The 19,620-nt window shown below is 44.0% G+C and overlaps 1 protein-coding gene across 4 annotated transcripts in view; it reads left to right on the plus strand.

Moving 5' to 3' along the window:
• The window catches only part of LOC119161267 (aldo-keto reductase 1B), a 50,479-nt gene that overhangs the window by 16,542 nt on the left and 14,317 nt on the right, over positions 1-19,620 (plus strand). For 3 of the 4 annotated variants that reach the window (XM_037413655.2, XM_075879623.1, XM_037413654.2), the window contains exons 5-8: positions 10,007-10,084; positions 10,186-10,302; positions 14,701-14,807; positions 17,637-17,718. In XM_037413655.2, the coding sequence (XP_037269552.2) occupies positions 10,007-10,084; positions 10,186-10,302; positions 14,701-14,807; positions 17,637-17,718 (384 nt within the window). The remainder of the gene's footprint in view (positions 1-10,006; positions 10,085-10,185; positions 10,303-14,700; positions 14,808-17,636; positions 17,719-19,620) is intronic. The other variant, XM_037413656.2, reaches the window with a different exon arrangement.

The following is a 19,620-nucleotide window of genomic DNA, read 5'->3' on the forward strand; positions in this document are numbered from 1 at the left end:
GGAATGCCAGGCGCAGTTTTCATAACCCTGATGATATCAAAGACTTACTAAATGATTATCAACCTAAAGTGTTCCCTGTACAAGAAACTCATTTAAAGTCAACTCACATGAATTTTTTAAATAAATACGTGGTTTTTCGCAAAGATCGGAATGATGGCAATAATTGCACAAAGAAGCATAGCATGCCAGCACATTCCGCTACAAAGCTATCTTGAGGTTGTGGCTGTTCGCGCTATTGGCTGTTCGTGCTAATCATTTGATAACTATCTGTTCCATCTACATACCCCCGGACGAATCGTTCTATAAATTAGAGTGCGAAAAGCTGATTGATCAGCTCCCAGAACCATATGTTTTATTGGAGATTTTAATGCTCACAGTTTGTTATGGGGTGATGCCAGATGTGATGCGAGAGGTCGTGCTATAGAAAACTTTCTTCTCTCATCTGGAGCATGTCTGTTCAATAAGGCAGAGTCGACATACTACAGTACCACACACAATACATATTTATGCATAGATTTAGCCTTTGGGTCACCGTCACTCCTACCTTGCCTAGATTGGAAAGTTATTAATAATCCATATGGAAGTGACCATTTTCCGACTCTTTTAGGAACAAGGCAATGGGATGACCGACCATTTCATCCTAAAAAGTGGAACTTTCACGGTGCAAACTGGGTGAAATTTAGAGAGCTATGTACACTACGCCTCGAAGAGGTGGACCATTTGGGCGTAGAAGAGATGGCCAACTATATCTCCAAATATATCCTCACTTGTGCTAAAAAGTGTATACCAGAGTCTAGCAATAATATCATCGCAAAGCCATGGTGGAATCATGAGTGTGAACTTGCTAAAAAATGGCAAAACAAAGCGTGGAGCACTTTTTCTCAATACCCAACTATAGAAAATTTGATAAACTTCGAAAGTTGCAAAGTGAATGGCAGGCGTATCCGCTGTATAGCCAAACGGAAAGCTGGACGCACTACGTATCCTCAATAAACTTACACAGATACCAGCAAGGTGTATAATAGGGTGCATAAACTTAAAAGACAACGCCCAAATTACTTCCCCTTCGTGAATGACTGTGGTGATATGATAGAAGAACAGGCAAATGCTCTTGGCAAACATTTCGAGAAAATATTAAGCTCAGAAAATTATACCGCAAAGTTCTTGCGCCACAAAAGCATAGCTGAAAGTGTACCTCTGCGCCCGCACAAGCCTGTATCAGAAGCATACAATAATTCACTAACACTACATGAACTGAAGCTTGCCCTTGGTGCCAGTGGAAGCTCTGCCTCTGATTTTGATACAATTACTTATGAAATGATCGGAAATCTCCCTGACGGAAACCTGAACTGCCTTTTAGCACTTTACAACAAGATTTTCAATACCGGCAAAATATCCTCTTCTTGGAAAGAGGCAATAGTACTACCAATCCTCAAACTGGGCAAAGATCTCTCTTCGGTAAATAGATACAGGCCTATTGCCCTCACAAGCTGCCTACTCAAAGTGCTTGAAAAAATGATTAACTGCCGTTTGGTCTATTACTTAGACTACAATGGTATATACCTACATACATACAATATATAATACGACCTTGTCCTTCTCGAGTCACATATACGTGACGCGTTTGTACACGATCAATACTGTCTGTCTGTTTTCTTTGATCTTGAGAAGGCATATGATACTGCTTGGCGATACGGAATCCTGCAAGACCTATTGTCTTTCAGAGTATGGGGCAGGTTGATTATCATCTTAAAAGATTACCTGTCTGAAAAAAAGTTTCGTGTAAGGATAGGCACTGTGTTATCGCGTACATTTCTTCAAGAAAATGGAGTGCCTCAGGGAGGAGTATTAAGCTACACACTATTTATAGTTAAAATAAACTCTCTTCGCTCTGTTATTCCACCTGCAATATCGTACTCTGTATATGTGGACGACATCCAAATCAGTTTCAAATCGTGTAACTTGACTGTATGCGAACACCAGATACAGTTAGGTATTAACCGCCTTGCTAAATGGGCTGATGAGAAGGGTTTTAAGTTGAACGCTGGCAAGACTACTAGTGTGCTTTTCTCTAGATGAAGAGGTGTATATCCTGACCCCTGCATACTAATGAATGGACAAAGCTTAGTCATCGCGAAAGAAAGAAAATTTTTCGGTGTTATTTTCGATGCTAAACTCACTTTCATCCAGCATATAAAACAGCTGAAGCTAAAATGTCTCAGGACCATGAACCTTTTAAAGATTTTATCGCATCAGTCGGGGGGGGACAGACAGGCACTGTCTCATATCTCTGTTTAAAATCCTAGTATTGTCACGCATAGACTACAGATGCATAGTAGATCAGTCAGCTTCAAGGACAGCACTCAAGCTATTGGACCCGGTATACCACTTAGGTATCCGGCTGGCACTTGGTGCCTTCCGTACCAGCCCTATCCACAGCCTTTATGCTGAGTCAGATCCATGGTCACTGGACTATCAGCGCACGTATCTAGGAGTCAACTATGCAGTTAGAATCATGTCTATGAACAGCACCCATGCAAAACACTTATGAATGATTTGTCCACTACTCAGTTATATCTAAACCGTCCTTCCATCGCCCCACCATTTCCATTGGCAATAAGACCTGCTGTAGAAAAACTTGGAATTTTTTTCAATGACTTACAGGAAAGTAACCATGCCGAACACATCCCTCCCTAGCAGCAGCGTCCAGTCACTTGTGACTGGTCCTTCAAAGACCTCAAAAAGAAAAATTGTCCTAGCGCATTCCTTGAGCAACATTGCTTGGCCCTTGAACACAAATATTGTTCAGCCGCATTCTTCTCCGATGCCTCAAAGTCTCAAACATCTGTATCTTGTGCAGCCTACGGACAATAGTTCTCGGACGCCAAAATTATGCGTACACATACGAGCATTTTTACGGCGGAATGCGATGGTATCCTGCTTATTATACAACACAAGATACTAAGTCTTTAGTGTACACAGATTAAGTGTTGTCACGGCCCTGTCTTGTGGTAAGTAGAGCAAGAACCCCACTTTCAACAAGCTCCCTAATGAAATCTATGCAGCCTATAACCTGAAACTTTCTAGTATTGTTATTTGCTGGGTTCCAGGTCATTCTGGGATTGCGAACAATGAAATAGTAGACAAAAATGCACGAGAAGCCGCTGATAGGCAAGCTATAGATATAATCACTGTTCCGGGGGTGGATCTAGAACCTATTGTACGTAGAGGGCTACGCAACCACTGGCAAGATGAATGGGACAAGCAGGTCGACAACAAGCTCCAACTTGTAAAACCCCAACTAAAAAAGTTATTCCACAAAAACTCAACAGATTCACTGAAGTCTAACACGGCTCTAAATAGGCCACACTTATGCCACACATAAACACCTTTTGTCAGGCACTGATTCGCCTACATGTATACACTGTGGAGAGAGTCTGTTTTGCATGTTCTGAGTCTGTTTTGCATGTTCTGATTGAATGCCCTGTGCTTTACCAAGCACGACTGACACATTTCAGAGAGCTCTATCGGTATCATATTCCACTTCATCCAGCATTGTTTTTATCACTCGATGCAATGTTTGATTATCTTGTGAAAGTAAAATTTCTCACAGTGGTATTGTTACGGGGATTACAAATACACGGAAAAGAGAAACGAGTGTATTTGCAATATTTACAGGTAGGTGTGACACCCCAGGGCTGCCAGGACCTCGCGCACCGAATCCGCATTTTCATCGATGCGTCTATGACGGTGGAGCCATTCCCGCTGCCTCCTAACATCACCCCCGGCGGGCGAAGCGCCGTCACGGCGCTGCTAAGTCAATCAGGACTGGCAGTGTAGTAGCGTTTTAGTCGCGACACATGAACAACATCAGTAGGTGGTGTGGCAGAAGACGAGTGTGGTTCAACGGGAGTGATGAGGTAGTCGACGTCGGTGACCTTGCGGAGAACTTTGTAAGGCCCAGTGTATTGTGGAAGGAGCTTCTCGCACAAGCCTTCACGCCGATGCGGCGTCCAAAGTAGGTTTAGAGAGTGAGCAGGGTAGTCAACATCGTGGTGCCAGTCATCGTAGCGGACTTTTTGTGAGGCCCGAGAAGCAGCGGGCCTAGTGTGCGCAATTTGGCAAGCGACACGGGCTTGAAAACCAACGTCCTGAGCATACACCATTGGTTTGGTAGTATCGGAAGGAAGGAGTGTGTCGAATGGCAACGCAGGGTTGCGGCCGTACAGAAAAAAGAATGGCAAATAGCCGGCAGTGTCATGCCTTGATGAATTGTACGCAAGCTTAACATAGGGGAGCATTGCGTCCCAGTCGTCGTGATCAGCAGAGATGTACATGGACAACATGTCTGTAAGAGTTCGGTTGAGACCGTGGTCTGGCGATGATAGGCAGTAGTAAGGTGGTGTTCGGTAGAGCAGCTACTGAGGATTTCGTTGACAACTTTTGTGAGGAAGCAGCAACCCCGATCCGTCAGAAGCTGGCGCAGAGCCCCATGCCGCAGAATGACGTCATTCAGTTGAAAGTCTGCGACGTCTGTAGTGCAGCTACTTGGCAAGGCACAAGTTATAGTGTATCCGGTCGCATAGTCAGTTGCGACAGCGATCCATGTGTTGCCTGACACGGACGTCGGGAAAGGTCCGAGCAAGTCGAGGCCGACGCGGAAGAATGGTTCCTGGGAAATGTCGATAGGTTGGAGCAGGCCAGCCGTACAAAGAGCAGAAGGTTTGCGACGCTGACAGCGCTCGCAAGCAGCGACATAGCGGCGCACAAATTTATACAGGCCAAGCCAAAAGAACCGTTGCCGCGCGCGTTCGTTGATAGCTGCATGAAAAACCCAGGTGTTCTGCCGTCGGAGCGTCATGCAGATGTTGAAGACTGGTGGCACGCAGGTGTCGGGGAATAACTAACAAAAATTCCGGGCCATTAGGCTTCATGTTGTGGTGGGTCAGAATTTCGTTGTGGAGGACATATTGATGGAACGAAGGGTCGGAATGTCCTGAAGATACTCGGTCAATGACCGTCTTGAGGGTTGCGTCCCGGCGCTGCTCTGTGCTGATGTCGTGCAAATCGGATATCGGCACAATAATCGCTGCAAATCGGCACAATAATCGCTTTCATGGACAGCGAGGCTAGCAGGGTCCACCGGATAACGCGAGAGACAATCGGCATCTTGGTGTAACCTGCCAGACTTATAAATTACGTCGAAGTTATACTCCTGGAGACGTAGAGCCTAGCGAACTAGGCGACCAGTTGGGTCCTTAAGCGACGACAACCAACACAGAGCGTGGTGATCCGTAATAACTGAAAACTCCCGTCCACACAAGTAGAGGCGAAATTTCGCCACAGCCCAGATCAACGCAAGACACTCGCGCTCCGTTATCGAATAGTTTCGCTCAGATGTGAAGAGAAGGCGGCTGGCATACGCAATAACACGCATTTGGCCCCCCTGGTGTTGAGTGAGGACGGCGCCGATGCCGTGAGCACGGGTGTCTGTGGGAACTTCAGTCGTCGCAGACGAGTCGAAGTGAGCCAATATTGGTGGTGAAGTGAGCAGCTGGATCAGTGTGGAAAACGCAGCTGCTTGGTGTTGGCCCCCTGAGAAGGGCGCATTCTTTTTGAGAAGATGAGTGAGTGGTCGTGCAACTGTAGCAAAATTGTGTATAAAACGTCGGAAGTATGAGCATAAGCCCACAAAACAACGAACATCTTTGGTCGTAGAAGGCAGAGGAAAGTTCTTGACAGCGCTATACTTATCAGGGTCCGGTTGGACGTCAGCAGCACTTACACGATGACCGTGATTTCTCGTTGGCTGAAATTGCACTTTTTCGAGTTCAGCTGGAGTCCCGCTCGACAAAAAACGACTAGAATGGTCGACAAACGAGTTAGGTGGCTTTCAAATGTTGGGGAAAGAACAATCACATTGCCGAGTTAGCAAAAGCAGATGGACCATTTATAACCACGGAGGTGAGAGTCCATGATGCGTTTGAACGTTGCCGGGGCGTTCCACAGCCCAAAAAGCATAACCTTGAACTGATAAAGGCCGTCCGGTGTGACAAAGATAGTTTTTTCGCGGTCTAAGTCGACAGAAATTTGCCAATAGCCCGAACGCAGATCTATAGATGAGAAGTATCGCGTGCCATGAAGGCAGTCAAGGGCGTCGTCGATTTGTGGCAGCGGATATACGTCTTTGCGGGTTATCTTGTTCAAGGCACAGTAGTCAACGCAAAATCTCTAACTGCCATCCTTCTTTTCGACTAAAGCAACAGGTGACGCTCATGGACTTAAAGAGGCCTCTATGAATCCTTTAGAGAGTATCTTCTCGACTTCTCGTTGTATGACCTGGCGTTCGGACTGGGAAACACGATATGGGCGCCGTCTAACAGGACTAGCATCGCCGGTATGTATTTGATGACGCACGACGGATGTTTGACCTAAAGGGTGGTCATCTCTGTCGAAAATATCTCAATAAATGGTCAGAATGTGGTGGAGTTGCGCAGCCTGACAGGGCAGAAGATCAGGGGCAATCATCATCTTGATTTCATCGGTAGGCGCGTTTGCTCGGCTGGCTGCAATAGGGTATGAGCAGTCTTCAGGGTCTAATGCCACGATGTTACATGCATCAAGTTGGGAAACATGGCCTAATGAAATGCCTTGCGGGAGAACTTGGGTCAAATCACTAAAGCTGAGAAGAGGAAGCTGAACGTAGTTGTCCACGATTGTCACGATAGTATGCGGCACAGCAACACTTCGCGCCAAGAGCACATCCACTAATGGAGACACTATGTAGTCACCGTTAGGAAGAGCTGGTGATATCATTATGGCCACAAACGTGGTGGCTTGCGGTGACAGCCGAACTTAACAGCGCACAAGCGGTGTGAAGGTGAGGACGGCACAGCCCCAAGTCAAGGCAGTTCAAGTTGAACGCCAGTTGTACAGTCCATGAGAGCGGCATGAGTGGACAAGAAATCCAATGCAAGAATCAGGTCATTGGGGCACTGCTCAATAACTGCGAAGAGAACAGATGTGGGGTGATCTGCGATTGTGATGCGTGCTGTGCACATTCCTGTGATGGCAAAACTTCTTCCGCCGGCAACACGAATAATGCCAGAAGCAGCCGCTGTGAGAACTTTCTTCAGGCGGCGACGAAGTCGGGCACTCATCACAGAAATATGCGCCCTGGTGTCGATAAGTTCAGAAACAGTCAGGCCGTCAACATCGATGTCGATTGAATTTCATCGGGTCGGCAGTACGAGGAGAGGATTTGAGGTCGGGATCAAGGAGGCAACTTCACCTCTAAGAGCTGAACCGCTTAATTTCCCTGATGAGAATTGAGCGGGGAGGTCGGGCGTCGTCATAGAGGAGAAGGGGACGATGGGCGACGTCCAGGCGACGAACGACTGATGACGTCGAGGCGAGGGTGAGCGGCTGTGCTGCGTATCAAGGGCATCGAAGGGTGGAAGGTGGCGGTAGCTGTTGGTTATCGGCACAGGAGGCTGGAAAAGGCGGTAGCCGTCGGCGAGGCGAGCAGTGTTATACTGTGTTCGGGACGAAGACCAATGGTTGCGGCGATACCGTGCAACGTGCCCTATGCGGCGGCAGTTAAAGCAGATCGGCCGATCATCCGCCGTTCGTCATTCGGCCGGATTGCGAGAGCATGGAAAAGACCGTTCCTGGGGCAGTGACCTATGGCGAGGCAGCGACCTTGAACGGAAGCCAATTGGTCGAGACTGAGCAACGGCGCAGACATTGAAGCCCAAATGGCTGAGTTCTTCCCGCACAATCGACTGTACCAAGCAAACCTGAGGTACTTGCATATCGACGTGACCGTTCGTGAGAAGAGCAGGTGTAATTGCTTCGATTTCTCGCCGGACGATTCGCATAATTTCAGACGCCGGTGAAGACTGCCGATGAGAGGTCAGTCCATCTTCGCAGGAGGACGTCGCAGCGGTGTTTGGCAGTCGAGTGAATGATCTTGAAATACGCCTGCTTTTGGCCTGTTCAAAACGCCGGCATTCCTGAATAATTTCCTCGACGGTTGCGCAGTTCCGTCACATTAGCAGGTTGAACGCATCGTCCACTATCGCCTTGAGGATGTGGCCAACCTTATCTGACTCCGACATGTTGTTGTCGACTTTACGACATAGAGCCAGCACGTCCTGTATATACGGGATATACAGCTCTGTGGACGTCTGAGCTTGTATAGACAACTCCTTCTTTGCAGCCGCCTTTCGACCGATGGGCTTCCCAAATAAGTCTCGAAGCTTCTCCTTGAATGTGTCCCAACTGCCGATTTCCTCCTCATGGTTCTCGCACCAGACTTTGGCCGTGCCTTTCTGGTTAAACAGCACGTTGGCCAGCATGAGAGTCGGGTTATACCGGTTGAGCGCACTGGTACGTTCGTAGTCAGCTATCCAGTCGTCAACGTTAACTTCGTCCGTACCGCAGAACGTTCCTGGAAGTTTCGGATGCGTCAGCACGTATGTGGGTGGGGTTGGGACCGGTGGCGGCATTGCCGTAGATGGTGCAGGCGTCACCGATGCCGATGGAGAGGTGGCTGTGGGATCAGTCCCATGTTCCATCAGGGAAACTTTGATTTGACGACCACTGCGGAGCTCCGTTGTATGGCGCTTCGTTACCCAGCACGTCCACCAATTTGTTATGGGGATTACAAATACACGGAACAAACGAGTGTATTTGCAATATTTACAGGTAGGTGGGACACCCCAAGGCTGCTAGGATCTCGTGAACTGAATCCACTTCTTCTTCATCGATGCGTCTACGACGGCGGAGTCATGCCCACTGCCTCGTATTAATATCTTTCCATCCTAGACACCAGACTGGGCCTCACGTGTGAGGTACCGCCTGGTGCAAAAAACACAAGTATATCTGAGCTTTCATAATAAAAGTTTATCCAATCCAATCCAATCTGAGCCTTCACAGTTCTTGCTCAGGCAAGAACTTCAACCGTGAGCCTTGCTGACACATTTATCATCAGACTCCAGCCTGCGAAATGAAGGCCTGTAACAAAGTGGCGTTCTTTTTAAACACACTGTTTTAAATATTTTATAGACATTCTCTATATAGCATTTGTTTTAAATTTTAGACTAATAACTGGAAATGGAACAACGCTTGTACTGGCGCTCTTTGGCCTTCAATGCCCTTGCACCAATAAAACTTAACGTAATAATAAATAATGTGACACTCAGAATTACCAGTTTCATTTTATTTCTGCCATAAATACTATTATTTTAAATATATAGCTCATTTTGCAGCACATTTTTGACAACTTTTAAATTGTTTGCTTCTTGAAATTTACATTGGCTATTCTCTGTTGAATATATTTCATAAAAATAATAATACTTACGAGATGCTTTGACAATACTTTAAACTCCCATTAATGTATGCCAAATTTTGTAGTTCCTCAAGCACCAATAGCTGATCAAAACTAGCATTTTTTCCATTCCAAAAACACTTATGGCTGCTCGAAAGCATTACTTTTTCTGCTCCAAAGTATGCTCCAAAAAGTCAAAAGTCACTTCCATCTCTGGTACAGCAAACAGTGAACATCCAACTGTAAATATCTGATGCAGTCTTTAGATGTTGTGCACCAGCCTCAAGTGGTGGTAGATGTTACAACTGCCAGAGCCTGAAACCTCCATAGGACTTCCCCAATATGAAAATTGCTATGGGAAGGAAAACATCACTACGATATCAAGGCAATGGTTCTTGTATAATCACTGACCTGCTTCAGTGTAACTTCTAGCAGCGACGGTCTACTTTTCTCCTACACTCTCCTGCTAGAGCTTAACATTTTCTGGTCTTGGAAGTGCTTTGCTTTTTGTGTGATAGTAGTTATCAGTTGTGCCAAAAATTTTTCGCCTCTGCCCTGCTTATACTGTCTGAGGTAACAGAGTCCAGGCCTTCTGGATCATTTATGAATATTTCTATAAGTGTTGTCTAAGCACCCTTTCATTGGTGACTAATTCGCTGCTTTGTTTTTCTGTAGGAAGGTGGTGATATGTTTCCTCGTAATGAAAATGGAGATTTCATCTTTAGTGATGTGGACTTCCTTGAAACTTGGGCAGTAAGTTGATCTTGGTTATCAAGTTTGGCAAGCTCTACATAAAAGTTTCACTACCCCTTTGTTTGTGCTATCCTTTCTTTTTTCTTCCTTTCTCTGTACAGGCCTTAGAAGAATGTGTAGAAAAGGGGCTTGCAAAGAGTATAGGTGTCTGCAACTTCAACAAAGACCAGCTACATCGTCTCATAGAAGCAGCCAAGATCAAACCTGCTATGTTACAGGTTCACACATTCATTTGTAGCATGGAAATATGTTGTACTAGTTAGAAAACTGAAGCCAGCAAGCTCTCAATAAATTACTGTTCTGTAGGAATCCTTAAACCAGTAGCTGCCAAGTTAGGTTTCCATTCTTTGGGTCTTTTTTTTTTTTTTTTTGCTTAAGTGGTCATCTCGAAATTCGATAAAAAAAAATCTGGATGTTTCTTCTCAGTGCATACAAGAAAGCCTGTAAAAACTGTAGGGAAATAACAGATGACACAAGAGTGTATCTGCACAAAAGTTTTAGAATGCTTGTCATGGAGCATGCTGGTTTCTGCACTCCTATTAAATGAACGTGCTTTGAGTGCTCATTGGTTTCAATTCCACGACTACATTTGTGCTGTTATTCACAGAAATCTAAGTAAACTTAAGCTAATAGCAGAGCTAAATGATGTTATGCATAATTTGTCATGTGTGCAGCTATGTGTAATTATTTGGAGAGGAAATAGTTGATCCTACTGCACCATTCTTTTGTTACATTTTGGCTAGTGATGGGTTGTGGAAAGAGCTAAGAATGCCTTACAGTAGTCTGCACAATTACCTGGAACAATGTTGTGCTTATTACCGAGTTTTATACACAAGGAAACCAACAAAGATACAATAATTATGGCACTAAATGTTTATAAGTAGTTTTCATGAACTTTATTGAGTTTTCATGTAATCATTGCCAACCATATATATGTAGACTGTGCATATGACATTCCTGCTTTGTAAGTGCTGTAGGCCCGTATGCTCAGATTTGGGTGCACATTGAAGAATCCCAGGTGGTCGAAATTTCCGGAGCCCTCCACTGCGTTGTCTCTCATAATCATATGGTAGTTTTGGGACATTAAACCCCACATGTCAATCCAATCAATCAATCAATCATCATTCCTGCTTTATACATAATGAAGTACCTTGCTACATATATAAACACATTCACATGTTTATTTGTGCCATCTACTGGAAGTCTACAGTCAAGACAACAAACGGTAATATCTCGTTAACTCAAAGTAGTAAAAACCAGGTAAAATTTTAAGATGAACGGATTTTCGAAATAAGCAAAGTTGCGCTAATTGCCACGAAAAATCGGCACATTTCAGAAAAATTACTACGACTTACCAACTCTTCAGCGATGGTTTCTAATATTTCTTCTCATGCAGGTTTAAAAGAGAAAAAAACAACATACAAGAGACTTTAACAGGCTGGGTTTTGCCGCACTGCCATTTTATTTAGTAGAGAAAAACTGCCTAATGCTCGTCTGCTTTGCGGTCGTACTCGGGCCTAGGAAGGCGTCCGCGAGCTGCTTGATGCATAGCATAAGTTGATCTTTTCCACCACTGCACTCAACTTTATTTCGAAGCAAGTGCAGCAAATTTCTCGTCTGAGAAGATGTTGGCACCTCTCGAGGTGGTTCGTCATTGCCATTGTCTCCGCCGTACCCTATATTAGTGGCCGTTTGAATGGTTTCGGTCTCCATCATTTTTTTGGTCACCACCACATCCTGCTCATACGGCGCATACTCCAGAAAAGTCGCGTCATTTTTGGTGGCACTGTTACCTGTAAGCTTGATGACCTCTTGACAAAGTTCCTCACAGTCTGTGAAGTAATCTGTCACTGCTGTCTCTGCTTGTGGCAAACTGGCGGCACATAAAAACCCAGCGTGTGCAAAGCAGTTGGCAATAGCCGCTGCGCGAACTTCCTGCCAAAGGCTGCTGAGAAGGTGTAATTTCGTAACCTTTGCCATTTTCATATGACAACAAAATTTTGGGGAGAAGGCGTTTTCGGTAGATTTTTCGGGCCACTTCGATGACACCTTGGTCTATCAGCTGCAGCACAGACGTCATATTTGCAGGCAGAAACTCGACTGTCACTGCCTCCAAATTCTTTATTGTGCTGTGGCCTAGGCAGATGTCTCCATTGAACAGGACTTTTCTGTGGACTTAGCTTGTATTAGCGTGGCACATACGAAAAAAGGAAAAGACGACACAGATGCCAAGAAAGGTAGTCGCTGTGTGAGTACGCCATCAAATGCACTGACAGATAAATAACTGTCGTATCTTGGAATGAGACCACGTGCAAGATGAGCTGTGTTTTTACGCATGTATAAGATTGATGTGAAGGGCATGAAATAAGCAGTTTGAAGTTTGTGTCGTCTTTTCCTTTTTTCATATAGGCCGCGCTAATGCAAACTAAGTCCATGGATAACCAACTCGCCCGAGCCACAACACTTCAGGACTATTCTGTTTTTCTTGGCCATCTTGTTACCTATAGTGCAATTGTACTCTTCGAAAAGAGTAGCAGTCATCCACGCTGCTCTATTCATGCGATAAATAACACCATTTGGCATTCGTGCATTTCTTAAGCACTTAGACTTTTTGCCAGTTATGAGTAACGGCAGCTTTTCTTCACCTGTGGTGTTTGCCCGGAAAAGGACAGTGTCCCAGTCTTTGCATTGTTTCACTCCTGAGCATGCTCCACTTTTCGGTGTGAAGGTGAGGCTCAGCAACATTTTATGAAAAAAAGTGCTGACTCGTCAAGGTTGAAAATGTCATTGTCGGCGTAACTCTCCTGCAACTCTGCGAGCTGGCTGCTGCGCCAATTGTTTGTAGTGGCTGTGTCGACAGTGCCGCTCTCACCGTGCACTGACTTGGATGCCACACTGTTATTTTTTTTGAAGCGGTCAAACCAGCCACTGCTGCAACTGAAGTCCAAGTGCCTCATTTGCAAGGCCGGAGTGTCTGCCTTCTCCATCATTATTGCTGCGGTGATAGGAAGGTTGGGCGTTCTGACATTTTGCAGCCGTACCATCAACGTCGCTTCAACTTCTGGGAACTTCGACCCTCGAACCCGCTTCTGCTGGCTGGAGAAGCTATGCAGAAATCCATCCAGCGCCTTCTGCTTGTATTTCAGCACTGTCGAAAGCCTGAATGCCGAATTCCTGTGAGATGCTCAATTTCGTTTGGCCTCCTTTCTTTACTTCTTTAATTAGGGCAACCTTTTTTTTTCTAGCATTAGTGACTTGCATTGTTTTGACGCCATGCTTGCCGCTCTAACGCTAAGTTGCCGCCCCTCACAGTAAGCGAAAAATCTGTACCACTCGGTTTGTGCAGATGAACGGAAATTGCACCTCGGGGAAAGTCGCGATTACTGCACTCACAGTCAGACAAAAATCTATACCACGTGGTTTGCACAGATGAACAGAAATCACACCTCAAGGAAAGTTATGTGCCCTGCACAAAGCGAACGAGACAAACTACGCCAAGCGTGGGCAGAGGGTCTCCCTGCTCAGTGCATGTGTCACATGACGTGCCACTGGGTTGCGTGACAAAGTTGATATGTTGTTGGGCTGAGACTTCGTGTTCACTAAAAGCATCGACGTAGTGGCAAGCGCAGCTAAATAAGAAACAAAAGTTGACAGGCTTCAGGCATGGCAGCATTGCGCAAATCTTGTGAAATGGTCCAGCGGCGGAATTTTTGTTCCACTCCGAGTCAAGATTTTGAGTTATCTGCAATCCGAACCAAAAATACTTCGGTATAAAGGGAAAATTATACATGGGACATATAGTAAAATGTTCGGTGCCACGGAAAATTTTGACTTAGTCGATTTTTCAAGATATGCACGTTCGAGTTAGCGAGATATTGCTGTACTTTGAGCATGCGAATGAGCTGGCTAATGTGCTTCTTACTCTGAAATTGACTTTCATTGCTTCTTTAATCCATAACATTTCCCTACTCTCAGCGGTTGCCAAGCTCGAAAGTGAAAGCATTCTTTTTCACCTCATTCAGGTACTAATTACTCACAATCAGCATCATTGCTGCCTATAAGACAGTGTAACTAGCAGGAACCTTCCACTAAGTTGTTGCTAGCCCATGGTAAAGTTTTTAGGCTCGTGACGTGCAGTTTGTTGTGCACATGCATACATGCATCTAAGCAGACTGTTCTCCCCTTTTAGAAAAATTGTTGAAAACCGAGCAGCTTTTGTTAAAAATACACAAACCATTCCACATATGACCAAATAATGCTGTTGCCGAGTCCTGTAATGGTGCTTATGCGGCACTCTTAGATGTTAAGAGAATCGGTGGTCAGCGTAAGAGTGTCCTTCATTTTTCAAAGCAGCACAGCTGTGGGGATGCTTATAAGTTGCACTAGATGGCCAGGACTTACTCCTGTGATAGGTGCTGTAACCTGTGCTCATTTGGAAAAGTGTCGCAGAAAGCTAAATTAGTGTAATGGACAGTGTGTCTGTTTTTATTTATCTGCTCTCGTCTAATTATAGTGCTTCAATTAGCCTGACTTTTAAAGTACTGTTGACTTCGAGGAGTGTTGAGTCCTTTAAACTGCATTTTTTACTTATTCTGATTATTTTTGTCTATTTTTAGATTGAGTGCCATCCCTATTTGAACCAGAGTGAATTGATCGACTTCTGCAAAAAGCATAACATCGCTGTTACTGCCTACAGTCCCTTGGGTTCTCCCGATCGCCCATGGTAAACTGAATCGTGCAATTGTTTTTCTAAATTACCACTGTATGACAACCAACCAAAACATATAGTATGCTATTACTAGAGGAGCTCTTAGTATAATTGTAACCTGCATTCAGTAAAGATAAACATCTTTACACTAGATGTACCATGCTATTGTCCTCTCATGTGCATTTCTGTGCACAGTGTCATTGACAGCAATTCCAACCACATCATGCTGTGGCTTTCTACTTTTCTGTAGAACATTAGTTCAGACTAAAAATTTGATAAATTAATTTTGGTTGAATGACTTATATTCATATAATTGTCTCTATGTGGTATTTTTCATTTGCTTGATATTCTTGTGTTGTTCCCTTCAAAAACATATTTAAAAATTTCTTTGCAGACACTTTGTGATAAACAGCCACAGCTATGTATGCTAGCGTAGGCGATGGATCAGTGAAAGTTATAACAATGGAAAGTTTTCGAATAGGGGCCTAAACAGTTAGATGCCCTAAAACGCTTTGCTTGGGTCTAGCAGGAGTGGAGAGTTGTTGAATAGGGTCTGCTACGTAGCCTTGGCCAAGACCCAAGGCTTCAGTGAGTGCCGTCACGTGTGTCTGGCATAAAGCTTTTGGGGCAGGCTTTGGGACTCCGGCTAAATTCGAGAAATACTGTCCCCAACGCAAAACCCAAACCCTGTCTGGGTCTTGCGCATGTGCAGTGGCCTAGATGCTATTTTTTGGGGGTCCCAAAACAACTGGCGCCCCTATTTAAAAACTTCCTATTGACATAGTATTCATTGTCTTGGTGTTCTGCCTTGTTATTTTTACTACACTCTGCTTAATTACAGTAAAACCTCGTTAATTCAAAGTCACTGGGACCGTGAGAAATCTTTAAATTAAGCAGGTTTTTTACTTAATGGAACATCTAGAAGGTTGGATGTCAATAACTTGAAATTATTCAATCAGAGATGGTCGTTTTCTGTGCTGCCTAGTTTGCGGCTCCAGGGGTTATGTTTTCCAGCAATACCTGGTCACAATTTTGCCGCAAACAAGGGGAAATGCCGGACCTCACTGCTGCCATCGCAAAAAAAAAAAAAATCAACTGAAATGCATTCCTGTGAAAACACGCCCTGCCGCGGTGGTCTAGTGGCTAAGGCACTCAGGTGCTGACTTGCAAGTCGTGGGATCGAATCCTGGCTGCGGCGGCTGCATTTTCGATGGAGGCGAAAATGCTGTAGGCCCGTGTGCTCAGACTTGGGTGCATGTTAAAGAACCCCAGGTGGTCGAAATTTCCGGAGCCCTCCACTACAGCGTCTTTCATAATCACATGGTGGTTTTGGGATGTTAAACCCCACATATCATCATCATCATGTCACTCGCTCCTCACTGGGTCACCAGTCATGATGCGACCATTTGCTCATTCTTTCTCGTAAAATGGACAGTATGACAAAATTCGCGATGTCTTTTGGCTGCAAAATATCACCATTCAAACTTTCGAACAGAGTTTTTGAAGTAGGTGTTGCAGGCAAGAACTCCACCAATAGTGCAATTACGCAAATTTCTGGAGAAACCGGCACTCGGAGGTTCGCATACATCATGAATTCCGCGAGACTGCGTTTTATTAATTCAGTTTTTTTTAGATATTTCTAGGTAAATGGGTAAATTATTTTGCATGAGGAACATGCGACATGCTGCCCGCGCATCACTGCTGTTTTGCAGTGAAGCATGTCTTGTTTTCTGCAGGCGTACATTTCAGTCGATCACGTGACCGTGTTTTTTTTGTGTGTGTGCTGGAAGTAGCGAGGCTGGAGTGATTCAGCTGCCACTCATTAGTATCGCTACATTGCATTGTCTTGCAACTCTTTAGGGCCGTTGTTTCTGCGGATTTGCGACGAAACAGGAATAGGGAATTGCATTGCAAAATACGGGACTGTAGAAATACTTAGAATTGAGCGGGATTTTAAAATAGCCGAGTTCAAATTAACAAGGTTTTACTTATTTCAAGAAATATGGACTATGCACCATGCAGTAGTATTGCTCGCCTCAATTACATGGGGTGAATTGAGAGCTCCTTTTGAGACATGATTTACACGGGGTGAATTGGGAGCTCCGTTAGAGACTTATGAAGGCTTATTATACCTGTTCAAGAATCAAGGGCAGGGCTCATTGTTCTCCTGCTTTTGTGTTTGAAGTCCCTGAGAGTGGAAGAGAACCATACGAAGGCATTCACATGCTCACGGCATGCAATCCCAGCAGTCAGTCACCATCATGTTCTTAAAGCCATATCACAGTGGTGGGTATATTTTAGTAACATAGGTATGCAAATAAGGTCTGAAACATGTGTTCATTATTTGCATTCCTAGGTATGCTACGAGCAACAATATATTGAACTAAGTTCTTTCTATAGCGTCTCGAGAAACTGACAATATTTGCAAAGCTATCTGCCACATTTCTTGGCTGTTGTGTCGTGTATACCTTCTGTTGATCATATAACAATGCAGTGCACAAGTAGTAATTTTGAATAAGGCTGTATATCTGACTGTTCCAGTATTTTTTGTGTGTGGGATAATTTTTGTTGCCTTTCGTGCTCAATGCTGTAGGAAATACTCACCATAACAGTCGAGTAGTGTTATATCATGTTAATTGCATTGTGTGCTACTGCAGTTCCTGTCAAACTTCTTCAGCATTTTTTGATCACCAAGGTGATCTGGCTATACCCTCGCAAAATTTATTCCCAATTTTCCTGTATGTTTAAGACAGTTTAACATTCATGAAATGATATTCCTTTATTGTTTGAAATTCTGCAGATAAGTGTCTTTGTGCATTAACAATTTATGCACGCATTTCTCAGGGCAAAGCCAGGAGACCCACTTCTCATGGAAGAGCCTGCAATCAAGGCCATTGCTGAAGCTCATGGGAAAACTCCTGCTCAGGTATGTAGCTGTACTCTTTGTGTTCATAGTTCTGAAACTCACGTAAAGCTATATTCAGCCTGTCAAATTCTTAGAGGGCACCAATAAGCATCCGAATGCAAAAACTAGTACAGTCAGTTCTTTTCAGCATCAGAATTTCATAATTACATGCTAAGATTTGAAATTATTTTTCAAAACCTTTCTTTTTCGCTGCTCTGAGCCATATATATACAATCCACTTTCTTACGCACCTCCAATCACTTGAAGTTTGCACATGCATGTGCTGTGTTTATCTCATCATACATTTTTAAATGTGTACCTCTGACATGGACTCAGATGTTTAGTAACTACTACTAATACCTAGTAACTACTACTAATACCTAAAATACATGGATTGTACATTGATATTTTAAATTCTACAAATTGTGCATTGCATACTCAAATTTCAAGTCCTGTTACACATGCATGCAGAGTCTAATTTTAAAGACGTTCTATCACTGAGGCACACAGGTGCCCCAACATTCCTCTCTAAACAGTTTGTCCCTTTGATTTTTAAGTAACTCTACGTCTGTCTTCCTTTAAAAGAAATTTATTTTTCATATCTGTTCTCATAAGACTGCTCAATGCTATACTCTTCATGTTCCACTCCTACAGCTTATCTACTGATCTATTAGTTGATATCTCTACATTCCAATGCATAGAGTGTAATTTGGAGATCTGCTTTGATGGAAAGAAATCTGCCTTGGATTAATCAAACAAGGCTCTGGCTCAGAGATTCATGCACTGCACCAACCGTGTTTTGGTACACTCATGGATATTTCGTGACAGTCAAGCGAAGGCTACAGAGCCGCATTGCGTGAGGGCATACCTGTAATAAATGTAATTCCACAGTGGCATCTGTGTTTTCTACACAAGAACTAACTTCTGCAAACATTACTTCATTTTATACAACAAGCGATTTAACAGAGAATGCAACGCACACTAATAAGATATATATGTATATTTGTTTTACCCTACATTCTAGCATTTTGCCTCCTTGCATGTGTGAGAATTTCACACCCTTTGAATGCACCCCAAGCGCTAAGAGTAGTCTGCATTTTAAGGTGAGCATCCGTCAGATGCGGGCTCTTCTGTATACTCACCTCAGAAATTTGCGATGAACTTCACGCACAAATCGCCATTTGTGAGTGAATTTCATCGCAGTCAACGCAAATGGTATGCTATGCAGCGTTTAAGCTGTGTAACAATTACTTTCCAGAACAGTACAAAACACACATCAAACAGGGCTACTTTGCATGGGAGCTCATGTGCAGAATCTCCCTGTATCCTTTGTTAATTGCCAAGATATAGGCAGCATGGTGCATGGTGCTCATCAACATGGTGCGTAAAGTTTGAAAAAAAGGTGAGTTCACCCAAAAGGTGAACCACAGATAGGTATAGCAGTGCATCTTACACCATAAAAATGTTTGTAGTTTTATTGGCCTTACATTTGGAGTAAACATTTGCATACTAATGAAGTTAATGAGCGTGGTGCCTGCACGCAGGGAGATACACTAGCACGTCTCACTCTATGACCAAAAACGCTGGATTTCACAGTGATGGTGGGATGAACAGCATAAACATAAGCGAATAAAGTCGTTCAGTTGTTTCTCGCTTTTTTTGAGATGACAGGAGCTTCAACATTAAACTCTTGGAGGCCGAGAGATCAGCATTGCCAGATGCTGCCAAGCTAAAAAGCGAATAATCATCCTAAAAGCAGCTCCCATAATGCTCTCATAAAGCAGCTTCATAAAGCTGTGTGACTTTCGCATTAAAAGAAAAAGAGCCAGAAGTGTTACTTGAAAATATTTTGAATTAAAAAAAAGTTGTGCAAATATGAAGGAAAGGTGAAATAAAACTGTCGTCACTTTGTACAGTAGAAAT

Source organism: Rhipicephalus microplus, chromosome X, assembly GCF_043290135.1.
Source record: "Rhipicephalus microplus isolate Deutch F79 chromosome X, USDA_Rmic, whole genome shotgun sequence".
Lineage (NCBI taxonomy): Eukaryota > Metazoa > Arthropoda > Arachnida > Ixodida > Ixodidae > Rhipicephalus > Rhipicephalus microplus.